Source organism: Neoarius graeffei, chromosome 24 (assembly GCF_027579695.1).
Source record: "Neoarius graeffei isolate fNeoGra1 chromosome 24, fNeoGra1.pri, whole genome shotgun sequence".
Classification (NCBI taxonomy): Eukaryota; Metazoa; Chordata; class Actinopteri; order Siluriformes; family Ariidae; genus Neoarius; species Neoarius graeffei.
In genome coordinates, this window is record NC_083592.1 from 48,096,185 (window position 1) to 48,121,540 (window position 25,356).

Consider the following 25,356-nt stretch of genomic DNA (forward strand, 5'->3'; position numbering starts at 1 on the left):
TGTGACGGTCCGCACGCACGCGCGTGTGTGTGTGAGAGAGTGAGAGAGTTAGTTTTATTCTGAGAAATGTGAGTTATGTTAAAAGTGTTTTATAAATGCAGCTTTTGCTCGTAAATGTACTGTATATTCACCAGTGAGGTATTACATTTTACTGGAAAACATCTTTATGAGCCGTATGGCTTAACAAATGTATTTATTTGGGTTTTGTATTTTTATTTTCTTTATTTAAAGCCAGTTTCTTTCAGATTTTTCAAGTGTAGGTCATAAAAAGAATTTTCCCCGACATCCAATTATTTTTCTTTCGAGGACCGAAAGCTACTGAATTCGAGTCACAGACTTTCAATTTTGTTTCTTTAAAACAGAACAATTAATGTATTTAAGGCCACGTGGCCGTAAATTCTCCGCTACTTTTTCCTGCTTCACCATGACCCAGTACAAGATACTACATCATGCATCACGTGGTGGGCTTTCCCCGTTCGCGCAAGGCATTGTGGCAGTGGCGGCTGGTAGTCTTTCAACAGGGGAGGCTGGTCGGTTACGATATTTCCAGATTTTAAAAGAAAAAACACATCAATTTTGCCCATACTCTTGCCTCTGATCTGGCTGATTGTTGGCAGCGTCACAAACTGTGAAATAACAGGTTCTTTTGGCCCATTAGCCTACTGTCCAATATACATGATGGTGGTGTTGGGGGGTGTATATTTTAACATTTTATATTTTAAAATTGTGGCGTGTTTAAAAATTGATCATTATTGAAAGCAGCTCTTTGTCAGGAACCTCAGCAGTAGAGCTGGGTGCCACACATTTCATTCAATGACACTTTCCCTATATTTTACTTATTTTGACTGAGAAATGTTTTATTGACAATTTTGATAACCCTTCACTTTTAATCCAGGTCTGTAGTGTGAAATGTTCTCGGCTGTGTTTTTGTTTAAAAATGTTTTCCAAATTGTAGCTGTGTTTAATTCATATCCAGAAAAATATATATTCCAATATAATATACTCAGCATAAACATTTTAAATAGATTCTATATTTTTGGTCCATCCATGACATATTACTAAAGTAGCCTATTTACTGTTGTTGATGTGGGTCACTTGCTGTTAGCCAATTCACTTTCTCGTACCAGGAGAGCTGAAAGGAACGAGTATTATTCCCTACCTTTTTCACCAAGTCAATTTGAGGCGTTGGTCTACCCTGCTCTTTAATTTTAATTTTTCCCTCGAAAGGAAGACTGGCAAATGGCTTCGCCAAAATTAAATCAGCAATGCTTGGCATCCGTGCGCAGCTTTCTTGCTAGCTGACTAGCCCGTTCAAGTTCAAGTTCAGTCACTCAAATAAACGAAATTTCTGGAACTAAGATAGCAAACTTGACAACACTATATTTACACTTTATTTACAATGAAAATGTATACAAACTAAAAAAGCTGGTAGAAACCGTATGTAATGAATGAAATCGAAATGTAAGCTGATCTCTTACAATACACCACAGCACTTGCGAATCCGCATGGGACTGAACTGAAATTCACCGCTGCCTGTCTATATTTGAAACAAGCTGTCAATCAAAGAAAATATCCGGCCGCCTTCACCAATCACTAGTCTCCTCTCGGAAAGCTTTGCCATGTCCCTCCCATGTGAGGCTCGGAGTCCGTGGGCGGGCGTTTTCGCAGTATTTGTCCAATAGCCATCTTGCATTTTGAGATTGAAAAGCGCAGAGCTCCCAAATGCCATTGAAGTCCACTGAGGCTGGGAGTCCGTGAGACTCTGTGGGCGGGTGTTTTCGCAGTATTTGTCCAATAATCGTCTTGCATTTTGAGATTGAAAAGCGCATAGCTCCCAAATGCCATTGAAGTCCACTGAGGCTGGGCTGGGCTGCATCGTGCTGTCACGAGGGGGAGAAACTCACGCGCACATTAGGCGAACTGGGGAAAGTTATAAGGGAATGATTTCGCACTGTAGTTGGGTTGAGCACATATATTTCTATGATTCTGGATCTGAAATAGCAATGCTATAAGGTCGGCTATAACATAAGCCTAGCGCAATTCATCCTACACGATGTTCGTCATTTTTAGAGGAGGCTGAGCCTCCCTCGTTGTCTTAGAGCAATCGCCCGTGCATTGTGGGATACAAATTTGAAACAGGAGAGAAAAATGGAGGACGTGAGTGTGCGAATGAGACATGAAAGACCGACTACAGTAACGGAAAGCGAGAAGAAAAGACGTTATGTTATATACGAAGGAAAGGAAACGCAGGACCAAACTAATAAATATCGGCGCTCAGCGAGCACCTCGGTGTGATCAGCTGTTCGTTTAGCTCAGTGCATGCTCAAAGGTAAACCTGCGCATGCGCACACACACGGACTTCCTCTGTCTGCTTGACTGCGCGAAGCGAGCGATTTCATGCACATTATTTGCTTTAATCCCCTCAAATTAAATAACTTCCCAGCTACAGAATGGCCTGATATTTTGTGAGATATTACAGAAAGAAACATATATCACAATGACCACATTTCAGAAGGAATTAAATTTCACCGATTTATGAAATTGAAAGGCCGTCTAGCTTTAAACAGAATTAGAGGAAAATACTATATTGTTTTGTTCACCCTGAATTGTGGGAAACCCTCAAAATGATAAAGTTAATGCTAAATGCAGTAGGGGAACCAAAAAAATCCCCACAAAACTACTTTTTGCTGTTTCCAGGTTTATCCTTTCTGACTTTCTGACCTGGCCACATAGATTTGATTAAAGCAAGCAGATTTGTTCACGCCCACTCCGCAAAAAGTTGAAAAACATCCCTTTTAAGGTACATTTAGAACAGATTTTTAAAAAAGTTATTTATTTGCAATTAATCACGAGTTCACTATGGACAGTAATGTGTAATCAGTAATCGCGGTTAAATATTTGAATTGATCAACAGCCCTAATAAAAACCAGACCCCTGCACTCTCCACGACATTTTTTCCTCTTATTTCTGTGACCTACAAACAGGAAATGGTATAAAATGAACATGTCATTGTTATTACTGGATGTGCGGACGTGAATATTTTTTTATAAAATTGTAGCTCATAATAAATAATACATTTTAAAACTGCAGTACAGAATTTTAACATCCGATCAGCCGCGTCCAGTCAGACTTCGAGAGCGATTGATGTCGGATTCTGTTGGCGGTGCCGCTTCCTCGGAGATGGAGTGAAGCTCTGTGCCAGTACACAAGCAGGCTTGGCAGCTGCACCTCCTTCTCCATCCTGGGGCCTCAGAAGGTCAGAGAGGAGTAGTCAAGCCCTGACCTTTACCTGCTCCGTACTCTCCCTTTCTTCCTCGGTGCTTTTTGGCAGCTGTTCCACTTCTCTTCTTCCTTGTCTCCTGCGCTTAACACTCACCAGGGCCAAGACGAGCAGCTTTCTGGCACAAACTTTCTGGCCGTGCCTGGCCGACACCGGTCTGTGCTGCCCCTCGCACCTCGAGCTCGGTTATCACACATATGAATTAATCCTGAACCTGGTTTAATCCAGAGGGTATCGGAAGAGTTCATCAGAAGGCCTCGTTAGGTTTTGTGACCTCGGGTCAGGGCAGGTGGACGACAGGTGGCGCGTGAAGATCAAGGCTAACGGCTAGGTGTTGTGTGTGTGGACATTGCGACGTGGTTGCTAGGCAAAATTAGCGCATTTTGGCCATTCATAGACGCTGCCTGGTTATTAGTGGTCATCAGATCGGCCTCCCTGAGGATCCGGAATGCACAAGCTGCGACCTGAGCGTGGTCAGCTGGGCTGCGTTCAGGCTCGTCCCGGAGTGTGTGAGCACGTGTTTGTGGTCAGTCATCCCGGCTGGCTGTGGTCTATAGGACCCTCATGGTTCAGGCCGCGATACATGGACGAAGTGGTGTGTGTGTGTGTGTGTGTGTGTGTGTGTGTGTGTGAACTCCTTTATGGACCTGTGACGTATTTATAGCAGACCTACACACGCAGAAATCGTATACAGAACCTTTTCTCTTCTAGAAATATCAGTGAAAAATATAGCTTTATTTTGAAAATACCAGATTCATCTCGTCATCATCACTGTTGTTGTTTGTTTTTGGTTTTTTTGCTCTGTAATTCTGCTCTCTCTTTCATCCTATGTATCTCTTATTACTTGAGCACTTCAGAAACAAGAATGAAAGCCTTTGTGTTCGGTCTCTCCACCGGAAAGCGGATGCCAGATATTTTTCTTTAGTGGACCGAAAGCTACTGAATTCGAATCACAGACTTCAAATTTTATTAGTTTAAAAAAAATTTTTTTAAACAGATCAATTAATGTATTTAAGGCCATGTGGCCCTAAATTCTCCGCTATTTTTTCCTGCTTCACCATGACCCAATACAAGATACTACATCATGCGTTACGTGGTAGGCTTTCCCCGTTCACGCAACGCATTGTGGGATACAAATTTGAAACAGGAGAGAAAAATGGAGGACGCGAGTGTGTGAATGAAACGTGAAAGACCGACTACAGTAACGGAAAGCGAGAAGAAAAGACGTTATGTTATATACGAAGGAAAGGAAACGCAGGACCAAACTAATAAATATCGGCGCTCAGCGAGCACCTCGGTGTGATCAGCTGTTCGTTTAGTTCAGTGCACGCTCAAAGGTAAACCTGCGCATGCGCACACACACGGACTTCCTCTGTCTGCTTGACTGCGCGAAGCGAGCGATTTCATGCACATTATTTGCTTTAATCCCGTCAAATTAAATAACTTCCCAGCCACAGAATGGCCTGATATTTTGAGATATTACAGAAATAAACATGTATCACAATGACCACATTTCAGAGGGAACTAAATTTCACCGATTTATGAAATTGAAAGGCCGTCTAGCTTGAACTAAAGTTGCGTGTTAGTTGTTTCACTCTTGATTTTAAGTATGTATTTTTCATGAGTGCATTCTTGATAATTCGATCATCCAGTTACACTGAAGTTAAAATCTGGCTAATACTCTCTATAGGATTGTGTTAGAGCTCAGTGTACGAATCTCTTGTGACCTGGAAGTGCTTAAAGCTAGACGGCCTTTCGATTTCATAAAATCGGTGAAATGTGGTCATTGTGATATATGTTTATTTCTGTAATATCTCACAAAATATCAGGCCATTCTGTGGCTGGGAAGTTATTTAATTTGACGGGATTAAAGCAAATAATGTGCATGAAATCGCTCGTTTCGTGCAGTCAAGCAGACAGAGGAAGTCCGTGTGTGTGCGCATGCGCAGGTTTACCTTTGAGCGTGCACTGACAGTTCCATCATTCTGTCGCTAAACGAACAGCTGATCACACCGAGGTGCTCGCTGAGCGCCGATATTTATTAGTTTGGTCCTGCGTTTCCTTTCCTTCGTATATAACATAACGTCTTTTCTTCTCGCTTTCTTTCCGTTACTGTAGTCGGTCTTTCACGTTTCATTCGCACACTCACGTCCTCCATTTTTCTCTCCTGTTTCAAATTTGTATCCCACAATGCCTTGCGCGAGCAGGGAAAGTCCACCACGTAACGCATGACGTAGTATCTTGTATTGGGTCATGGTGAAGCAGGAAAAAGTAGCGGAGAATTTAGGGCCACATGGCCTGAAATTCATTAATTGTTCTGTTTAAAAAAAAAAGCTAATAAAATTGGAAGTCTGTGATTCGAATTCAGTAGCTTTCGCTCCACTAAAGCAAAATAATTGGGTGTCGGGGAAAATTCTTTTTATGACCTACACTTGAAAAATCTGAAAGGCAGTCTAGCTTTAATCTCATGTTCATGTATAAGGTGTTTATTTTTCTTATCCATAAAGCATAATCACTGATGTGATAGTCACAATTCTCTTGAAAGCTTCTGCACCAATTCAGAAAACATCATGATCAGACTCGCATGCATGTAAATTAGACTTCCAAGTGTATATTTTTGTTGCATTTATTTAATTTGAATTTTATTTTATTGCAGAAAATTAAAAGTATTTGTGTGAAAATGAGTGTGTATGAACCTGACGTGCATTCATCTGCGTTTACATACTGTTCATTATAATTATTATTAGTTTTTTTTTGTTGTTGTTGCTGCTTATTCGTATCATTATTAGATTTCTCTTAGATTATGTATAAACGTGTGTAATATTTTCCTTCTTTTTTTTTCAGAATTTTTTTTATCATATCCTAAACCTATTTTTTAAGTGTGTGCCTTTGTTTATAGATAGTTTTAGCATTGGAAGAGCCTGATTTTGTTTTTAATAATAATAATAATAATAAACAAAATTAGGCTCTTCCAATGTTAAAACTATTATTATTATTATTATTATTATTATTACAATCCTGTATGGATGTAAAACTATAATAAATTACCATGTGATATTAGAAGGCAAAATACACGCAGTAATGTGATCGGTTCAGATTTTCTAATGAGGGGGAAAAGGAAGAGGAAATGAAACAGTTGGTCGACAAACTAGACTGCGCTTTCCAATTCGGTGATGTAGTGACCAAAAACACAAGTATCTGTAAATTTCTGAGAAAAGCGATCAATGGTACACACGATCGTCACGCTGCTCAACCCTGAGAAAGGTTTGAATGACATTAGATGAGTAAAATCACATTTACGGTAATGGTGTGACCTTAAAAATTGAAATCTTGAGGGGTTTTTTTGTATATTTAATGATGTATTTAATGAAGATAAATTATTAATATGTATTTAAAGCAGCAGGTGGTCATATTGGGGAAGGAACATAATAATTAAAAGCATTATAATGTCGAAATATTATTTTATACTCGATACCAAACCTCTAATATTGTTAGTAATGCTCCTTATAGTGTTCAACTCGATACAACGTGCAGGAGGATCTTCATATTTATTCGAGGTACTAATATTTTGTGTCTTTTGTTAGCCGTGTGTTTGTGTGTGAGTGAGAGAGCACTGGTAATTGGCAGGTGACCTGCAGCAGGACCTGTGAAGGGATCCCATGGAGCAGGACAATGAGTCCGTCCCTGAGGGTCAGAGCCCTAAGCACCCGTCCCTCACACACAAACACACGCTGATGTCCAGACAACAGCTGATTCTCATAATATATTCATCAGCCGCCAAAGCGGAGAGTCGACGTCTCGGTTTATCAAACGTCACCATGTTTGTCTTATACGCAGCTCTCGACAGCGTTAAACTGAGCCAGGACTGGGTAGAACCAGTACCGATTATAGCATCCACCGCCAGTCGAGAGAGAGAGAGAGAGAGAGAGTGTGTGTGTGTGTGTGTGTGTGTGTGTGTGTGTGTGTGTGTGTGTGTGTGTGTGTGTGTGTGTGAAGGACTGACCGCCGTGTCAGTAGAGACTTCATTACGGCTGTCTGTGGCGTACGCTGTCCATGTCCAGACAAGACTTTTCTAATGAGCTTCATCACACCACTACCAACATCCACATGCAAACAAGTGTGTGTACACACACACACACACCGCAACAACAAAGACCTCTGGAGCTCAGGAGAGTGGCCATTATCAGCCCTATCACTGTGAATGGGCTAAAAATACCCAGCAGCCCCTGGGTGAGGTTCGACTCCCTGCTGCTTACTTTGCTATGTTTTTTTTTTTTTTGTCTGAAATAAGGAAGATATTCAAAGGTAAAGAGTGTGTGGGGAGTGTGCAACCTGTTTCAGGGTATTTTGTGCAGCATTGAGTGGAACTTGTGCAGTTAGACATTATTTTACACACGCGCGCACGTATATTATTTAATACTAAAATACTAATGAGCTATTAAGATTTATCTTAAACGTTGAACTACGATTTTGGAGCAAGACTAAAAATGTTCACATATAAAGGAACAGTCCACCGTACTTCCATGATGGAATATGCTCTTATCTGAATTGAGACGAGCTGCTCCGTACCTCTCCGAGCTTTGCGCGACCTCCCAGTCAGTCAGACGCAGTCAGACGCGCTGTCACTCCTGTTAGCAATGTAGCTAGGCTCAGCATGGCCAATGGTATTTTTTGGGGCTGTAGTTAGATGTGACCAAACTCTTCCGCGTTTTTCCTGTTTACATAGGTTTATATGACCAGTGATATGAAACAAGTTCAGTTACACAAATTGAAACGTAGCGATTTTCTATGCTATGGAAAGTCCGCACTATAATGACAGGCGTACTAACACCTTCGGCAGCGCATCGATACGGAGCTCAGATATCAATGCGCTGCCGAAGCGCGCAGAAGGTGTTAGTACGCCTGTCATTATAGTGCGGACTTTCCATAGCATAGAAAACCGCTACGTTTCAATTTGTGTAACTGAACTTGTTTCATATCACTGGTCATATAAACCTATGTAAACAGGAAAAACGCGGAAGAGTTTGGTCGCATCTAACTACAGCCCCAAAAAATACCATTGGCCATGCTGAGCCTAGCTACATTGCTAACAGGAGTGACAGCGCGTCTGACTGCGTCTGACTGACTGGGAGGTCGCGCAAAGCTCGGAGAGGTACAGAGCAGCTCGTCTCAATTCAGATAAGAGCATATTTCATTATGGAAGTACGGTGGACTGTTCCTTTAACAATTATCCAACTCAGGCTCAGTGAATATTGGCGATTATTATATGGCACAAGCTACTTCCAGTAAAATCGTGCGCTCTGATTGGTCCCTTAGCAGGCAGTATTTTCCAGTAATGCCCGTGGGCGATTATATACTTTCTTTCCGAGGCGCTGGCTTTCAATATCGCAACAAAAACAAAGTGGCAAAAAAAGATAAACTGGAAATCAAAAACGGCTGAAAGACAAACAAGAGTCACGGAGTTATTCAGGAAATGAGCAATGAAGGGCGTTTAGAAACCGCTAACCGCTAAATGAAATTCAGTTCTGTATCCGCTAGCTGTTTATTCTGCCTGCATGACTCAACTACGTTACAAATATAACGTGACTGAAAGCAGTCATCATAATGATCGTCTATTTTAATCTTAGAAATAAAAAAAGCCATATAATAAACTCTGTATTAACCTCGCTTGCTCGGTCTTTACGGGAAAATATCAAACCGAGGTCTTTTTGTACGGACCGAGCCATAAGTTAATAATAACCGAGACGAACCGATATTCACTGAGCCTAGTATAAATACACAGGTGATTTTATTTAAAAAAAAAATTTGTATTATTTTTTTATTTCAAACTTCTTCAAAAGTGGCATGCAAATGTAATAACAGTGTCTCACTTATCTACACCAAGTCGCATAAAATCCTTTGCTTTGAAATCGAAAAAATAAATTCCAACCCCGCCTTACCTTTGAATAGTTTTAGACCAAACTTCGTAGCATCTTTAGTGCTTTTAGGAACAGCGTTTTCTTTCATCATTTCTAATTCTTCCTCACTTATGGTGACGAAGCGATCGGACGCCATTTTGCCGAGGTGATTATGGAGAAATAGTCCGAATTTCTCGACCAATCAGAACGCTCGATTTCTTATAATCGCCTCTGTATTTATACTAAATACCATATTTAGAGTTTCCTGTGAAGCAGGGGTGAGTAAAGGTGAGCTTGTATACTCACTAACAGGCTTCGAAAAGGTCTGTGGTTTGTCATTTTGCTCTTCTGGGTGAAATAGTTTGTTAATTTAAAAAAAATCAGACTTGGTCGCAAATGCTAGAGTAAGAAGTGCACACAGGTGTCTCTACACAGAACCGGTGTTGAAGATTTCACGATTCTGAAGCTGTAATGAGTCCGAGAGCGCATCCTGTTAATCAATAATACATCCGAGGGGTTTATGGCAAGGCAGACTCGCGTTTAGGGTGCATGCTTGTTCATTTTTAGGAAATTAACTATAGGTTCAGTAAAACAGGATGTGGAAATACTATAAATGACCTGCCTTTATGTTTAATTAGCACATCATGTGACACGAGTCATTAAAAGTTTTTTAGTTTTATTTACTCCTCCTGGGTTTGTAGATTATATTTAACTTAATATTTGCAGTGATACCTGGAATCCGTCAGCTTCACATTTTAACAAGTGGAAATTATATTATCAATATAAATAATTTTCATTTTATATATATATATACTGTGTGTGTTTATAGTGCACCCCTGTAGAACAACACAGAAGACATCAAAACTATGAAATAACATCTGGAACATATCTGGAATTATGTGGTAAACAAAAAAAAGTGTTAAAAACAAATTATGTTTCATATTTTAGATTCTTCAGCATATCCAGTGTTTACCTTGATGACGCTTTGTACACTATTGGCGTTATCTTAACCAGCTTCATGAGGTCGTCACCTGGAACGCTTTTCCATGAACAGCTGTGCCTCGTCAAAAGTTAATTAGTGGACGAGTTTCTTGCTTTCTTAATGCATTTGAGATCAATTAATAAATAATAAAAATACTAAATAAATACATATCCCTATTCCACAACTGTCATCATCCATATTCTGTCAAGAACCGGACAACTAAATAAAAAGAAACGACATCCATCATTACTTTAAGACATGAAGTGACTTAATTAATTAATTAATTAATTAATTAATAAACATTGCATTAGAAGGGGTGTCCAAACTTTTGACGGGTGCTGTATAATAATTAAGTTATTCCACGAAATCGAGTCATACATGAGCTGATAGCCGATAAGGCACGTAGCACCGAGATTGAGTGGAATAACTGTTTTATTCTGTCCACATTCACTGGATTTTTATTTTTTGCAAATTCAACAAATAATAACTTGATACAAAACGTCCGACAAAATCATTTCCACTTAGAATGTAAACAAACCGGCAAAACCACAGTAGCAATTTGTGAAAAATACTATAATAATAATTCTTGAATTTATTTTTAAAGATATGTTCTTACCATAAAATACTATTATTGAATATTTTGTTGCCTTTTTTTTTTTTGTATTTTTTGTGGTTTTGTTTTCGAGTAGAGTTTTTATTTTGTCCTCGGTTGGTTCAGCAACATGCTCTGCCATTTTGTTTTTCTCTACTCACAGTATATGAGCTGATATCCTAGTAGTAGAGTAGCCAATCAGAGCATGCAGTTGCTCATATCCAGTGAATGTGGATTGAATAACTGACATTTTATATATAAAAAATAAATATATAAATAATAAACATATATATATATATATATATATATATATATATATATATATATATATATATATATACATTAAAATATTGGTTATTAAACACATTTTATATTAGTTTTTTCCCCTGAATATTATATAAATGAAAAATATTTTATTATTACTGTAATCCTATAACCTTTAAAAATATATATTTTATAAGCATGGTGATTATCTTCAGGTCGAGTTGGAGTTTAATCTGCAGATGATGCAGACAATTAGATTAGAATTAGATCTCATCTCATTCTGTCATGGATTTTTATTTATTTTATTTATTCTCAGGCTAGGAAATTTTCTTATCTTTTATATTTAGTAATATAAGTTTAACAAATATTATTTAGGATTTTGAATATTAGTAGAATATATGTACTTAGCTTTTATATCAGGTGAAGAGCCATATTTGTGGAATCTCTGATATTAAACTATCTGTCTGTCTTATCTATCTATCTATCGATCGATTGATCGATCGATCGATGGACTTGTGTCTCAATTGTGTCTGTCTTGTGTCTAGTCATAGTACCTTTAGTGTGTGTGTGTGTGTGTGTGTGCTGTAAATCACTGTGTTGAATCAATATTAAGGACATTTTAAGACGTTAGTAAAAGAACTGAGGAAGTCCAGCATTGTGTGATTGTGATGTGTGCAGTACGGTGATTAGTCTAACTGTACATCCACAGCTTTCATGTCCACGTCCCTGTAGAGTGCTCAGGGACTTTCAAAAGATCAATAACTACAATCTCCTCCGAGCCCTCAGGGTAGTACGCGTGTGTGTGAGAGAGAGTGTGTTCTGTCTCCAAGCAGCCCCAGAGGGACAGCGCACATCTCGAGGCTGCAGAGTTATTGATTAGACAAAACTGAGTCTGGTTTTAAACCAACTCCTGCTGCTGACTACATACCTGTTTATCGACAACTGTGGGAATCTCTCCCCTCTCTGTCTCTCTCTCTCTCTCTCTCTCGGCTGTACTCTGCCGTCTCGTCCCGTCGCAGAATGCTTCAGCGCGTCCTTCTGTCCTCGTTCAGAAACTCTAACACTCTTTGCTTGGCTCTTATTGTGCACTCCTGATGCTCTCTGAGCCAAATTCATGATTAGTCCTTGACTGATATTTTTGCACAGCTTTAGAGAGTACTGATTTTTATATTTTTTCCCCTACCTTTATTTTATAGTCTTACTAGATTTGAGTCCACTTCTGGGAAGTGTTTTTATTTTATTACTATACAAACAAATGCAACTTTGTCTTAGAGTTGTAGATTTAATAATTCCTTAATAAATTTAAAAAAAAAGTTGTGTTACTTAAAAAAAATCATTTTTATTGTTAATGAAACAGCAGTGTCAATAAGACGATGTGTAAATGTGAACTGAATAACAACACTGAAGCTGAGTCTCATTAAATGTGTTCTCTGATATTTTGGAAAAACATTAGAAAGATGAAGCAAATATATCAGTGTCATACAAGAATAGTGTTTTTTTTTTTTTAAATGATTATTTGATTTCAAGGCAAAATGTATTTTACCATTTCATTTATGCGCTAAACCTGTATGTATTTATTTGTTTAAGGCCCACTGTGAAGCTCACAGCGAGACAGCGAGTGGCCAGCCTGATCCGCTCCGAGTACATCAGCGGGATAGACGGAGAGTCCAAATCCAAAAAGAAGAGGAAGAAGAAAGCAAACACAGAAGATGAGCTGACAGAAGGGTGAAAGAGCGAGTGATGCAAAGGGGCTGAAAAGTCATGGACTCCTGGACGGAGGTTCGGAGTTCCAGGTGTTCAAACCCACTGCGGGACATTTTTACCAGTGACATGACACGGCAAAGCACCATGAAACTCGTCATCCTCATCAGCTTCATCACCAAGCGCCTGAAGAGGAGCTTCGCTTCACTTCACTGTGTAGAAGATTTGTTGATGTATTTATAAATGTGTAATGCTTTCTTTTTTTTTTGCATTACTGGAGCTGTTCGAAGGCGTTGGATAAATTGTAAAATTAAACAGATGTAAATTTGTACATTTGTGTTTCTTGAATGTGTCATGTGACCAAAAACTGGCGCTTTCCTTGATTTCAGGACCGGGTGTAAAAATGTTCTAATATATAAATTATTTACAAAATCTAATGTATTTGTCAGTTCCTGATTAAAATTACACAAATACAGTACTAGCACTGTGCAAAAGTCTTCGGCACCCTAAGGATTTTTTTTTTTTAAAAAGCACGAATATTTTTATTTTTATGACTTCTACATTACTATCAATTCAGTCCAAAAACATTTCAAATTCCAAACAGTAGTTTTCCAGCACAATATAAAATGTTACAGAAAAAAAAGTATGTCAGTAAAGAAAGCAGTGTATTACATAAGAGACTTTTCTGACATAAATAAATAAATAAAAAGCTGTTGGATTTTGCTTGAAAAAATAAGAAGAACTGTGGCTGGTTCTGTAAAACACTCAGTAAAACCTCCAGCTCATTTCCTTATGAACCTGAACACACTGGACCTGAGACGACTGTTTTTTAAGCAGAGGATCATCAGAGCAAATATTTATTTCTGTTTTCTGCTCTTCAAAAATGTTTAATATAGAAACTTTTATTTTTGCTCTACAGCATTTCACTGCATGTCCATCAGACTTTTGCACAGAACTGTATCTCAAAATGTAAAAACAAGTTTACTGTCTGTAAGCAGCGAACTAAAGGATCTCAAGTAGTTAAGTTTGTTTGCTTTATACACACACACACACACACACACACACACACACACACGGAGTCATTTTGATAAGTTTTAGTGAGCTGCAGTGTCTAAACTCTGAAAGGGTGTGTGTGTGTGTGTGTGTTTGGCACGGTGGAGCGCTCTCAGTGTCGCTCACCAGCTGCTCCTGCCTTCAGTGCAGCTCTGCCGCTCACCAGCTGTTTCCCAGCAGCGGCTCTGAGCAACACAAAGCGCTCCGGCTCCTTCACTCCTTACTGTCTCTCCTTCACTCACTCCTCACTGTCTCTCCTTCACTCCTTACTGTCTCACCTTCACTCACTCCTCACTGTCTCTCCTTCACTCACTCCTCACTGTCTCACCTTCACTCCTTACTGTCTCTCCTTCACTCACTCCTCACTGTCTCTCCTTCACTCCTTACTGTCTCACCTTCACTCCTTACTGTCTCTCCTTCACTCACTCCTCACTGTCTCACCTTCACTCCTTACTGTCTCTCCTTCACTCCTTACTGTCTCTCCTTCACTACTGTCTCTCCTTCACTCACTCCTCACTGTCTCGCCTTCACTCCTTACTGTCTCTCCTTCACTCACTCCTCACTGTCTCACCTTCACTCCTTACTGTCTCTCCTTCACTCCTTACTGTCTCTCCTTCACTCACTCCTTACTCACCTTCACTCCTTACTGTCTCACCTTCACTCCTTACTGTCTCTCCTTCACTCACTCCTCACTGTCTCACCTTCACTCCTTACTGTCTCTCCTTCACTCCTTACTGTCTCTCCTTCACTACTGTCTCTCCTTCACTCACTCCTCACTGTCTCGCCTTCACTCCTTACTGTCTCTCCTTCACTCACTCCTCACTGTCTCACCTTCACTCCTTACTGTCTCTCCTTCACTCACTCCTTACTGTCTCACCTTCACTCCTTACTGTATCTCCTTCACTCACTCCTCGCTGTCTCTCCTTCACTCACTATTGTCTCACCTTCACTCCTTAATGTCTCCTTCACTCACTCCTCACTGTCTCATCTTCACTCCTTACTGTCTCTCCTTCACTACTCTGTCCTTCACTCACTCCTCACTGTCTCACCTTCACTCCTCACTGTCTCTCCTTCACTCCTCACTGTCTCTCCTTCACTCCTTACTGTCTCTCCTTCACTCACTCCTCACTGTCTCTCCTTCACTCCTTACTGTCTCTCCTTCACTCACTCCTCACTGTCTCTCCTTCACTCCTTACTGTCTCTCCTTCACTCACTCCTCACTGTCTCTCCTTCACTCCTTACTGTCTCTCCTTCACTTACTCCTCACTGTCTCACCTTCACTCCTTACTATCTCTCCTTCACTCACTCCTCACTGTCTCTCCTTCACTCACTATTGTCCCACCTTCACTCCTTAATGTCTCCTTCACTCACTCCTTACTGTCTCACCTTCACTCTTGACTGTCTCCTTCACTCACTCCTTACTGTCTCACCTTCACTACTATCTCTCCACTCCTTACTGTCTCTCCTTCACTACTGTCTCTCCTTCACTCCATACTGTCTCTCCTTCACTACTGTTCTCTCCTTCACTCAGTCCTTACTGTCTCTCCTTCACTACTGTTCTCTCCTTCACTCAGTCCTTACTGTCTCACCTTCACTCCTTACTGTCTCACCTTCACTCCTTACTGTCTCTCCTTCACTACTGTCTTTCCTTCGCTCACTCACTACTGTCTCTCCTTCACTAATGTCTCTCCTTCACTCCTTACTGTCTCTCCTTCACCAGTGTCTCTCCTTCACTCCTTACTGTCTCTCCTTCACCAATGTCTCTCCTTCACTCCTTACTGTCTCTCCTTCACTCCTTACTCTCTCCTTCACCAATGTCTCTCCTTCACTCCTTACTGTCTCTCCTTCACTCAGTCCTCACTGTCTCACCTTCACTCACTCCTTACTGTCTCACCTTCACTCACTCCTTACTGTCTCTCCTTCACTATTGTCTCTCCTTCACTCACTCCTCACTGTCTCTTCTTCCCACTGGACCTGTTGTGGACACTGAGGTCACTGTATGGAAGTCGGTGATCAGTGATGTGAATGATATCTGAATACACAGAGGAGGGTTTTGTGCTTGAACATATCGGAGGTCATGCACATTGTTTTCGAGGCTCTGAGATATATATTATTGATCACTGATGAAGAGTTGGAGTACAGTAAAATTCTTGTTCAGAGCGATTCTCATTTCTACACAGATATTTCCAAATAACCGGGACTCGAGCTTAAAAATTGCGTTTACAGTGAATGAATGAATGAATTTTTTTTAAAAAAAAGCACAATAATTAAAAAAAGGAAAAAGAAAGACAATATTAATAATACTAACCTTTACTACACTAACCTACTCCCCCCCCCCACACAAACATATTCACAAACAACACGAAGTATCCCGAGTATCATTACCCATATAATTTTATTTATATTTTTAATACAAAAAAAAAAAAATTGGCGTCAACAAAACCGTTTATAAACTACGGATATCCACGACACAGTGACAAACAATTTTCGAAATATTGTGCCTTGGGAGGCATCTTTATATCCGGTAGCCCCTGGTAGAAAATAATTTAAAAGATGATGATGATAATAATAATAATAATATGTGGCAGCAGGATGTCTCAGAACTACTAGTATGAGGAATAATAGCGTGTATAAATATTATTATTATTATTTACACATTCCTGTTCCTATAGCTTTATTATTATTATTATTATTATTATTATTATTATTATGTTAAATTATTTGGATGACAGTTTCTGGTAATCACAACTGAAAGCTGATTTTTGGGGGGTTTGTTTATTTGTTTGTTTATTTGTTTGTCCATCAGCTCTGACATTACAGCCGCATTTCTGTCCAGGAACTGCGCGCGGCTTCAGCATCCAATCAGAACGCTTCATTTCACCTCCGTTCGAGCTTTATACAAACTTTCCAAGCGAGTTTGTCCAGTGGATGATTTTCAGAAAGGCGCAGAACGCGTTTCTTCTGCGCGCCGCCATTCCGCGTCCTGCTGTTGCCCAGCTGTTGCCCGCGGCTCACTTTGTCCTCCTTCTCCGAGGCTCCTGAGCCGTTCACCGCTGCAGTGTGGGTCTCGGTAAGGCGGCAGACAGCGGGGACAGGTGCGGGGACAGCTGGGGCTCCGATCCGCCCTGCAGCAGGACCCTGGGTACGAGCGGCCTCTGGAGAGCTGGCGGTGCCGCCGCGGTGCCTCCTCTGTATAAATACAGTCCCGCTCCCGGGTCCAGACCGGACACCAGGCTCTGGGGGTAAAAATATGGCGACGGGAACATCCTCTGAAGAGCTGAGTAGTTTCCTGCTTCAGCAAGCAGCTCCAAGCCCACTGCCGTCTGTCGCTTCCACTTTGTCCTTAATGATTATAAAAAAGCAAGGTGGTTAATATTAATATCGGTGGGGTTTTTTTTTTCAATCTTTACGCAAGAGTTACAAGTTAAACAATATCCCATACAGCCTCCTTTTAAACCATTACCGAACATCACACTGTAAATGTTTATCTCTGAATGCGTTAAGTTTTTGTTGAGTGTGTGTAAACCCATCCATCACTCAGCAAAGAGCCTTTTTGTGATAAATAATTCAGAATTCTAGCAATTGTGTAATTACAGCTTGGCAGCTTAATTATTAATGCGCACGCAGTAATTTATTATTCATGCCCAAATATGTGGGTTCTTATTCTGTAGCCTGTGAGTTTGGTTTATTGCTTGCACAGCAGGGAATTTTTTCTTCTTCTTTTTGCAAGAAATGATATATAAGTGGTTATACTGATGCACTGATTTATCTCCCGTAATCAGTCCAGATATAAAGAATTACTCATTTAGCCGACAACTCAATTCCAAGCCGCGCACTGGTTTATATTTATAAACAGGATATATATATATATATATATATATATTATATATATATATATATATATATATATATATATATATATATATATATTAATTTTTTTATTATTATTATTGTTGTTCACCTGCGGTTCTGGTACCAGGTCTTGACCTGTGTGTCGGTGAGGTTGAGAGAAGCCGCGAGCTCCATGCGGTCCTGCACACTCAGGTACTTCTGGCGCTCAAAGCTGCGCTCGAGCTGCGCGAGCTGGTGGTCGGTGAAGGCGGTGCGCGCTTTCCGGGGCTTCTTCAGCCGGGAGGACGGGCTCTCTCTGCTGCTGGAGATCTCCCGTTCCGGCTCATCTTTAGCTGGTAGAGGGGAAAAATAGCTAACTGCACATTTCGAGGGAAATTACCCCCCCCCCCCCCCCCCAAAAAAAAAAAAAAAAAACCACAAACAAAAAACAAAGTTTCTCATTTTAAAAATTAGTTTTTGATCCAGCATTCTGTTCTGTTCTGTTCTGTTCTGTGGTCAGTTTCTCTCCTTGGTGTGCTTGGATTTTTATTTTCACTTGTTGGTAACTAAATTAATTTTTGATGTCTCGGGTATAAAGTAGTAAAAATTCGAGTCGGATTTGGACAATAATCCGTTTAACTGGGTCTCACAGGGATGAAGAGCTCAAACACTCTACAGAGTCCACAGTGAAGATCTCAGTCACTAATCTGATCACCAGACGGACAAACTGCAGTCAGTTTCAGTCCTAACACAAAGCTGGACCATAGAATTTGATCTCAACAAACAAACAAACAAACAAACAAACAAACATAATTTACGTGTCATTTCAACGCACTAATAATAAATAAATAAATAAATAGATAAGCTCACACAATAAATACTACTACTACTAATAATAATAATAATAAATTATACGCAACTCAATGCACTGTATGTCTAACTGTTTTCACCTGGCAGTATTTTATATTCACGTTTCTGACACACTTGAGCTGAATTTGTGAATTTGTGTGCTTTACCGCAGGAGATGGAGATGCAAGAGCTAAAAGAGATGCATTCCAAATACAAAAATGTACATGTGGAAATAATATAGGTTTAAAAAAAATTTTTTTTGACGCGTCATATTAAAATCTAATTTTCTTGAACACAGCAGGAAGCATTTTAAGTCTAAGAAGAAGAAGATGATTTTCCAAACCTATAGGTTGAAATCATTTGAGTAGACTTTATATTGCATTACTTTTCACAAGATTAGAGTTTCAATTTTAGAAAAAAATTATATATCTTCTCCAGATGTATATATCTGATGCACAATAATGAATACTATTGATGGATAATAATAATAATAATAATAATAATAATAATAATAATAATTAGCCTGTCAAATAGGCTACTAAATTAAGTAATGTTTATGAAGATAAATAATAATTGCACATGTATACAGTGTTCTGTGGAGAAACAAACACTAGGGAGCAATGTTTAAATTGTTCATGTATATATTGTTGTGAGATGATTATATAATTTGCTTCCGGTTTTTAAGCCATGTTTCTGTGTCTCACCCCGGTATTCGCTGTCTGATGATGAGTTGCTGTGCAGTCTGTCGGTGTAGTCCTCGGGCTCGCGCGCTGAGTCTCCGGTGTTGGTGTAGGGCGCGCACGCGGCGAGCGGCCTGCAGTCCGACAGAATGTCCCGGATTAAAAAAGATGAGGTCACTGTCCTCGGCTGAGACATCACTAAGGGAGACCCGGGGTCAGACTCTCTCCTCGGGGACGGTGGAGAAGAGCAGTCACTGTCCAGCTCTGAGCGCGGGCTGGAGACCGGAGAGCGACAGTCTCCCGTTAAAGCGCGTGCGGTGGAAACACGCGGACTGGCAGGTCGGTGCGAGAGCAGGGAGTCAATCCCAAAACTTGAGCCGTTTGCTGGCACGTCCATTGTCCAGGAGCCTAAATGCAGCGACGAGAGAGAAACAAACAGGGCTTTCACACAAGCATTGGTGCATCAGGTGACGGCAAATAAAGTGTCCTGAGTCTGGATTGATCTTAAGGAACTGAAATGGGAGGCTGGATGGATTGTTTTTATCCTCTTCTTGAGAAATCTTTCAAATCAGAATCACTTTCCCAAATCCAAGGTTAACGACTTTCTCCTAAACTCTTCAGATCCGGGAACACAAGTGCGGTTTAGGAGTAAAGTTCGACAAACCGATCTGCACGAGCCCGAACAGGAACAGCATGATGCTTTCAGCACCACGGACAGGTACCCAGGTACCGCACCGGCGCACCGCTGAGCTCTCAAACCGACCGAACCAAATCCCCGAGACCGTGGAGATGGAGATACCGGGGCGGAAGTGCCATGCGAGGAAGGAAGTTCAAACTTCTGCGTGGACTGAACGAGTCTAACAGCCCACAGGAAGAGGCAGCGATCCCTCAGGGCCCCCGGGGACATCCTTTCTTCAAGAGAACAGCCAATGGCAGAAGAGAAGGACGAGTTTAACGGGGTCCGTTACGCGCGTGTCCGGAGCGCTGCGTCCTGATTGGCTGTTTCTTTTTTGGCGTGGGTGTCGGGTAACTGATAATACTCGTTGAGGGAGGGGTAGTTTTATTTTAAAACACACACACACGGTGCGAATTTTCGGATGCTTAGTAAAAGACTGACCCTTTTTTCAGTTCTTCAAAATGATGCAGGCAAAATAGAAAAAAGATTAGCAGTGAAAGTCTTCAGAGCTTTTAACCCCCCCCCCCCCCCCACACACACACACACACTACAGGTACAACTACTGCACCGTTTATAAATTAAATATTGATTTCCTCATTAATATGAACTGAAAACTGTAAATAGTTTTCACTGTGTAAAAAAAAAAGAAAGAAAATTACTTCCGTGAAAAAAAAAAGAATTTCCTGGCACCTTAGTGATGAATGATGAGCTGTTTAATTTATTCACAATTACTAAATATAACAGTAGGCTAAGAACTTGTACACTAAAAATATACACAAACAAAATCATGATTTTTATACATTATTATAGGAATTTGAATAATTCAGGAACAGGTCGCATGTGACCCCTGAGATCATCCCTAACCCTAACCTGAGTCATCAGAGAAACTGATAGATGTGAAATGTTTGAAAAACAAGGAATCCTGAAGCACGCGCGCGCGCGCACACACACACACACACACACACACACACACACACACACACACACACACACACACACACACAGTCAACAGTTTAAGCAATGATTTATTGTCCTTATAAATGATGCACTAACAACTGTGGTATTGACTCAGGACCAAATTCTCACATCACCCTCATCAATATTGACAATACGAGCTGAAATCACCAACACTGTCTCCATGTCCAGACTGTTAGACAAAAAAAAAAAACTGATCTGAAGGATAAACTGGGAGATTATATGGATAATAATTGGCGTCTCAGTCCACAGTGTAAGTGCCCTGTCCTAGCAGCCCTCGTCTGGCTACGGCGTCCATGTAGTGTGCAGCCATGGCCTTGTTTCGTGCTTCGGGATCTCGGAAGGTGTCCAGAGCTGGTCCAATCTGCAGGAGGTGAAAAAGGAAAAAAATAAAATCACATGACACATGAAAATAAACCCAGTGTTGCAGAATGAGGCCCACGCAACATGCTACTGTACAGACTGTCTGGTTGTCCTAGACATGGTACATTAAATTGGATTGCCAGTAAGGATTCTCGTGAAAAACAAGTCTCTTGGCTTGTCAGGGGATAACAAACTTTTTGCTGTGTAGATGTTCAGTATAGTGCAGGATGCTACTTTTATAACAGCAAACAAATTCAGGGGACGTCTTGGCTGAAACGTGTTCTTTGTACCGTGTGTGTGTGTGTGTGTGTGTGAGCAACAAGAGCCTGATGAGCTGCACTCATGGTGGTTTGGCTGCTGTAGAGTGAGAAACAAAAAGGTACACCATACACTCACCGGTCACATTAATAGGAACACCCTTGCTCATTCCTGTAATTATTCAATCAGCCGATCATGTAATAGCAGCGCAATGCATAACGTCATTCAGATCCGGGTCAAGAGCTTCAGTTATTGTTCACCCTAAACTTCAGAAAAAATGACTGTGCCAGAACAGCTGATCTCCTGGGATCTTCACACACAACAGATGTTTGGTGCATCAGAATGGTGCGAAAAACAACAAAAAAAAGCATCCTGCGAGCAGCAGTTCTGCAGGTTGGTTGATGAGAGAGGTCAGAAAGGAAAGGACAGATTGTTTTGAGCTGACAGGAAGGCCAGAGGAACTCAAATAACCACTCTTTACAACCGTGGTGAGCAGAAAAGCATCTCAGAGAATAAAGCTCATCAAACCCTGAGGCTACGGTGGGCACAGATTCACCACAACTAGTCAGTTGAAGAACTGCTCACTTTCGCTGAGCCTATTGTACTGTATTTAAATAATATTGGCTGCCGTTGAGTGCCGTATATCTGATATACCACGAACAAAAGCCAGCCTATTATTATTATACATATACATTCCTTCCGGGTGTTCAACGCATCTTTCTCTTTCAAAATCTTCCGTATTTAACGAAGCAAACCTGGCAGCCATAATTCGTTTACAAATTGTCCCAGTTGCTCACTAGCACGGAAGTTTTACATCTCCGACGTGTGACGTCATGTTGTCTTGACAACCATGCAATATCATAAACCATATTCAATGCTCATTCTCCATTGGCTAGAGTGACGTAATACATGTAGGATAAGCGATATGATAACAATATTGCATGCTATCGAACCAAATGAATGAAACCCACTAGAAGGGAATAGAACATGTGTTTTTATTCCATGGAAAAAGTGTCCTGTATGTATAACGAGGCTGTCAGTGACGGCGTAGCTCACTCCGGCCCCGTCTAGTCCAGAAGGAACGATCTAAAGTGTAAATAAATCTCATCTCATTATCTCTAGCCGCTTTATCCTTCTACAGGGTCGCAGGCAAGCTGGAGCCTATCCCAGCTGACTACGGGCGAAAGGCGGGGTACACCCTGGACAAGTCGCCAGGTCATCACAGGGCTGACACATAGACACAGACAACCATTCACACTCACATTCACACCTACGCTCAATTTAGAGTCACCAGTTAACCTAACCTGCATGTCTTTGGACTGTGGGGGAAACCGGAGCACCCGGAGGAAACCCACGCGGACACGGGGAGAACATGCAAACTCCACACAGAAAGGCCCTCGCCGGCCCCGGGGCTCGAACCCAGGACCTTCTTGCTGTGAGGCGACAGTGCTAACCACTACACCACCGTGCCGCCACGTATAAATAAATGTTGCAAGCTATATACACTATATACAAGCTATATATGGACGCTATATCCACCCTAGGAATACCGACCTATTTGCCAGAAAGAATCCAAAACGGTGAGGAATTGACTGAGAAGCAATTATATTTTTGGTTGAACTGCTCATTAAGGTTTAATTAGTCCATAACTTCATTAATAATTGTAATTTAGCAAATCCGGGTAGAAGTTATATGCAGCCTAGGTACCCCTACCTTCACGCCAGAAAGAATCAAAATCAGTGAAGAATTGACGGAGAAGAAGCGATGTGTGTGGAAACTACTCGGAGGGCTTAATTACTCCATATCTTCATTATTGATTGCAATTATGCAAATTTGGGTAGAAGCTACTGTATATACACCCCGGCAGACCTACCTTCCTTCCAAAAAGAATAAAAATCAGTCAAGAACTGAGACAGAAGAAGTGATTTTCGTGAAACGTGGATGACACTGGATGGACGACGAACAACACATGATGGCATAAACTCATCGTCTGTCGGCCGGATGAGCTAATAACCACTCTTTACAGCTGTGGTGAACAGAAAAGCATCTCAGAGAACACAGATCGTCAAACCCTGAGGCTACAGTGGGCACAGATCCACCACAACTAGACAGGTGAAGGACTGCTCACTTTCACAGCCTATTGTACTGTATTGTATTGTATCGCCATTCAAGACTGGTTTACTTCTTAATAAAAATATTCAGGATGATAGAAACAAGTCATTAAAGGTTGAAAATGCTCCTCACAAGCATTTATTCCAGTAAAACAGTCTGAACACTGCCAGGTAGGCAACAGGAAACTGCTTGATGGTGTAACCCATTTAGCTGAGAAATGTCTCAAACACTCGCCCTGTCAGTCCAGAGTGTATTATTTTATTTTCCTGTTTCCCTCCATGTTAAAAGCGAGCTTATATTTGTAACACATCTGAAATGCTTGATAGATGCTTCAAACATTGCAAACCTTGCTTCACGAAGCTTTCTTATCGAATCTAAGAGAACTGCTTGTTCAAAGGAGACAAAAACGTCACTGCATCGCTCCGGTTTATTTATATAATAATCTCCTTGTTTGTTGTTTCTTCCTGCTTTATTTTGTAAGAAATCTCTTCGTCTTTCTCTCTCAAACAATTTTGGCACTTCGGTGTGTGTTTTCTTTTCTTTTTTTTTTTGGGAATTACAGAACAGGAACACGCGTCCCACCAAAGGCTGAACGAGAGAGGTGTGAAGGAGAAGCACAAAACAAACAAACAGATGATGGAGGGGGAGGCAGAAAAACACGTCGCACACAGGAGATGCAAACGTCGAACCCCGAGCCATCAGGAGCACGAGCTGACAGGCCATAATGAGCGGAGGTAAATCTTTTATAAGGTTAACGTTCCCTCCTCACCGTCAGCTGTCATACAAGGCAGAATTTAGCGCTGTGAAAACAAGATGCAAGATACACCCCCCCACCCCTCAATCCCCAACACGCTCATTAGAGCTGACTGAGGCTGGACGGCAGGACGGGGAGACCACGTGCACCCAGGCACGGGATGTGTGGGTACATTTCAGAGAAGATGCATGCAGACAGGATGGGATGAAGGTGAAATGAAAGCGATGGAGAAGAGAGGTAAAGGTGGAAGGTGGCAGACAAGAGATAGTGTGTGCATGCATATGTATGTGGGAGGGGGGGAAAAAAAATGGAGGAGTGTGTATGTTTTGTAAGCATGTGTGTGCGGGAGCCGGGTAGCGCAGCAGGAGTCTGATTCCCTCATAATTGGAAGCACTGGGTATTGTCAATGGAGGATTTTCAAGCTTCACCAGCAGCCAGAGCTGTCAGGATGATCGGCCGCATGACAGCGCAAAAGACCAATGGAAGAAGAACGCTTTTGATTTAATTGGTGGCTTGAGCCTGGACAATGATAGGGAGGGTGAGAGAGCTGGACTACTACACTGGATATGTGTGTGTGTGTGTGTGTGTGTGTGTGTGTGTGTCGTAATGGAATCTGGAAAGAAATCATTACTTTCAATGTTGATTTTCCTCCCATGCATCCTCTGACCACAAGCTGTCTTGTCAAACACACACACACACACAAACACACACACATGGGTAATAAAGTCATTATGCATTTATCCTGGCTTTGCCTCCTTCAAATCCGCACTTGTCTATATAAATGAAACAGTGAGAGCAGTGAAACTAAGGCTGATCATCCCCGTCACTGATACACACCTCTCTTAACTGGACAAACTCATCAAATAGGATTAGATATCAATATTTTCCTGGCTGTCAGAGATCAACACGCTTCAAATCAGCGTTGTAGTCGAGTCACTAAACCTTGAGTCTGAGTCCAGTCTCGAGTCCCCAGTGTTCAAGTCCGAGTAAAGAAAATTTCGAGTCGAGTCCGAGAACAAAACTCCATCCGCACCATTTGACGGTATCTGTTGCTGCCTTTACAGTATGTGAAAGCGTCTCTTCTACTGT

At 41.0% G+C, this 25,356-nt stretch overlaps 3 protein-coding genes across 3 annotated transcripts in view; 1 reads left to right on the plus strand and 2 right to left on the minus strand.

Moving 5' to 3' along the window:
* The window catches only part of ddx31 (DEAD (Asp-Glu-Ala-Asp) box polypeptide 31), a 49,164-nt gene extending 36,117 nt beyond the window's left edge, over window positions 1-13,047 (plus strand). The window contains exon 21 of the mRNA XM_060906730.1: window positions 12,603-13,047. Coding sequence (XP_060762713.1) covers window positions 12,603-12,744 — 142 coding nt within the window. The 3' untranslated portion in view covers window positions 12,745-13,047. The remainder of the gene's footprint in view (window positions 1-12,602) is intronic.
* Window positions 13,048-16,167: 3,120 nt separating this feature from the next.
* barhl1a (BarH-like homeobox 1a) lies at window positions 16,168-19,612 on the minus strand. Its single transcript, XM_060906731.1, has 3 exons — window positions 19,154-19,612; window positions 17,731-17,953; window positions 16,168-17,111 (listed from the first exon to the last, which is right to left on the minus strand). Exons 1-3 carry the CDS (start codon window positions 19,524-19,526, stop codon window positions 16,817-16,819), a joined length of 891 nt encoding a protein of 296 aa, XP_060762714.1. The 5' UTR covers window positions 19,527-19,612; the 3' UTR covers window positions 16,168-16,816.
* Window positions 19,613-20,812: 1,200 nt separating this feature from the next.
* The window catches only part of cfap77 (cilia and flagella associated protein 77), a 55,721-nt gene continuing 51,177 nt past the window's right edge, over window positions 20,813-25,356 (minus strand). The window contains exon 7 of the mRNA XM_060906732.1: window positions 20,813-21,144. Within this exon, the coding sequence (XP_060762715.1) occupies window positions 21,022-21,144 (123 nt within the window). The 3' untranslated portion in view covers window positions 20,813-21,021. The remainder of the gene's footprint in view (window positions 21,145-25,356) is intronic.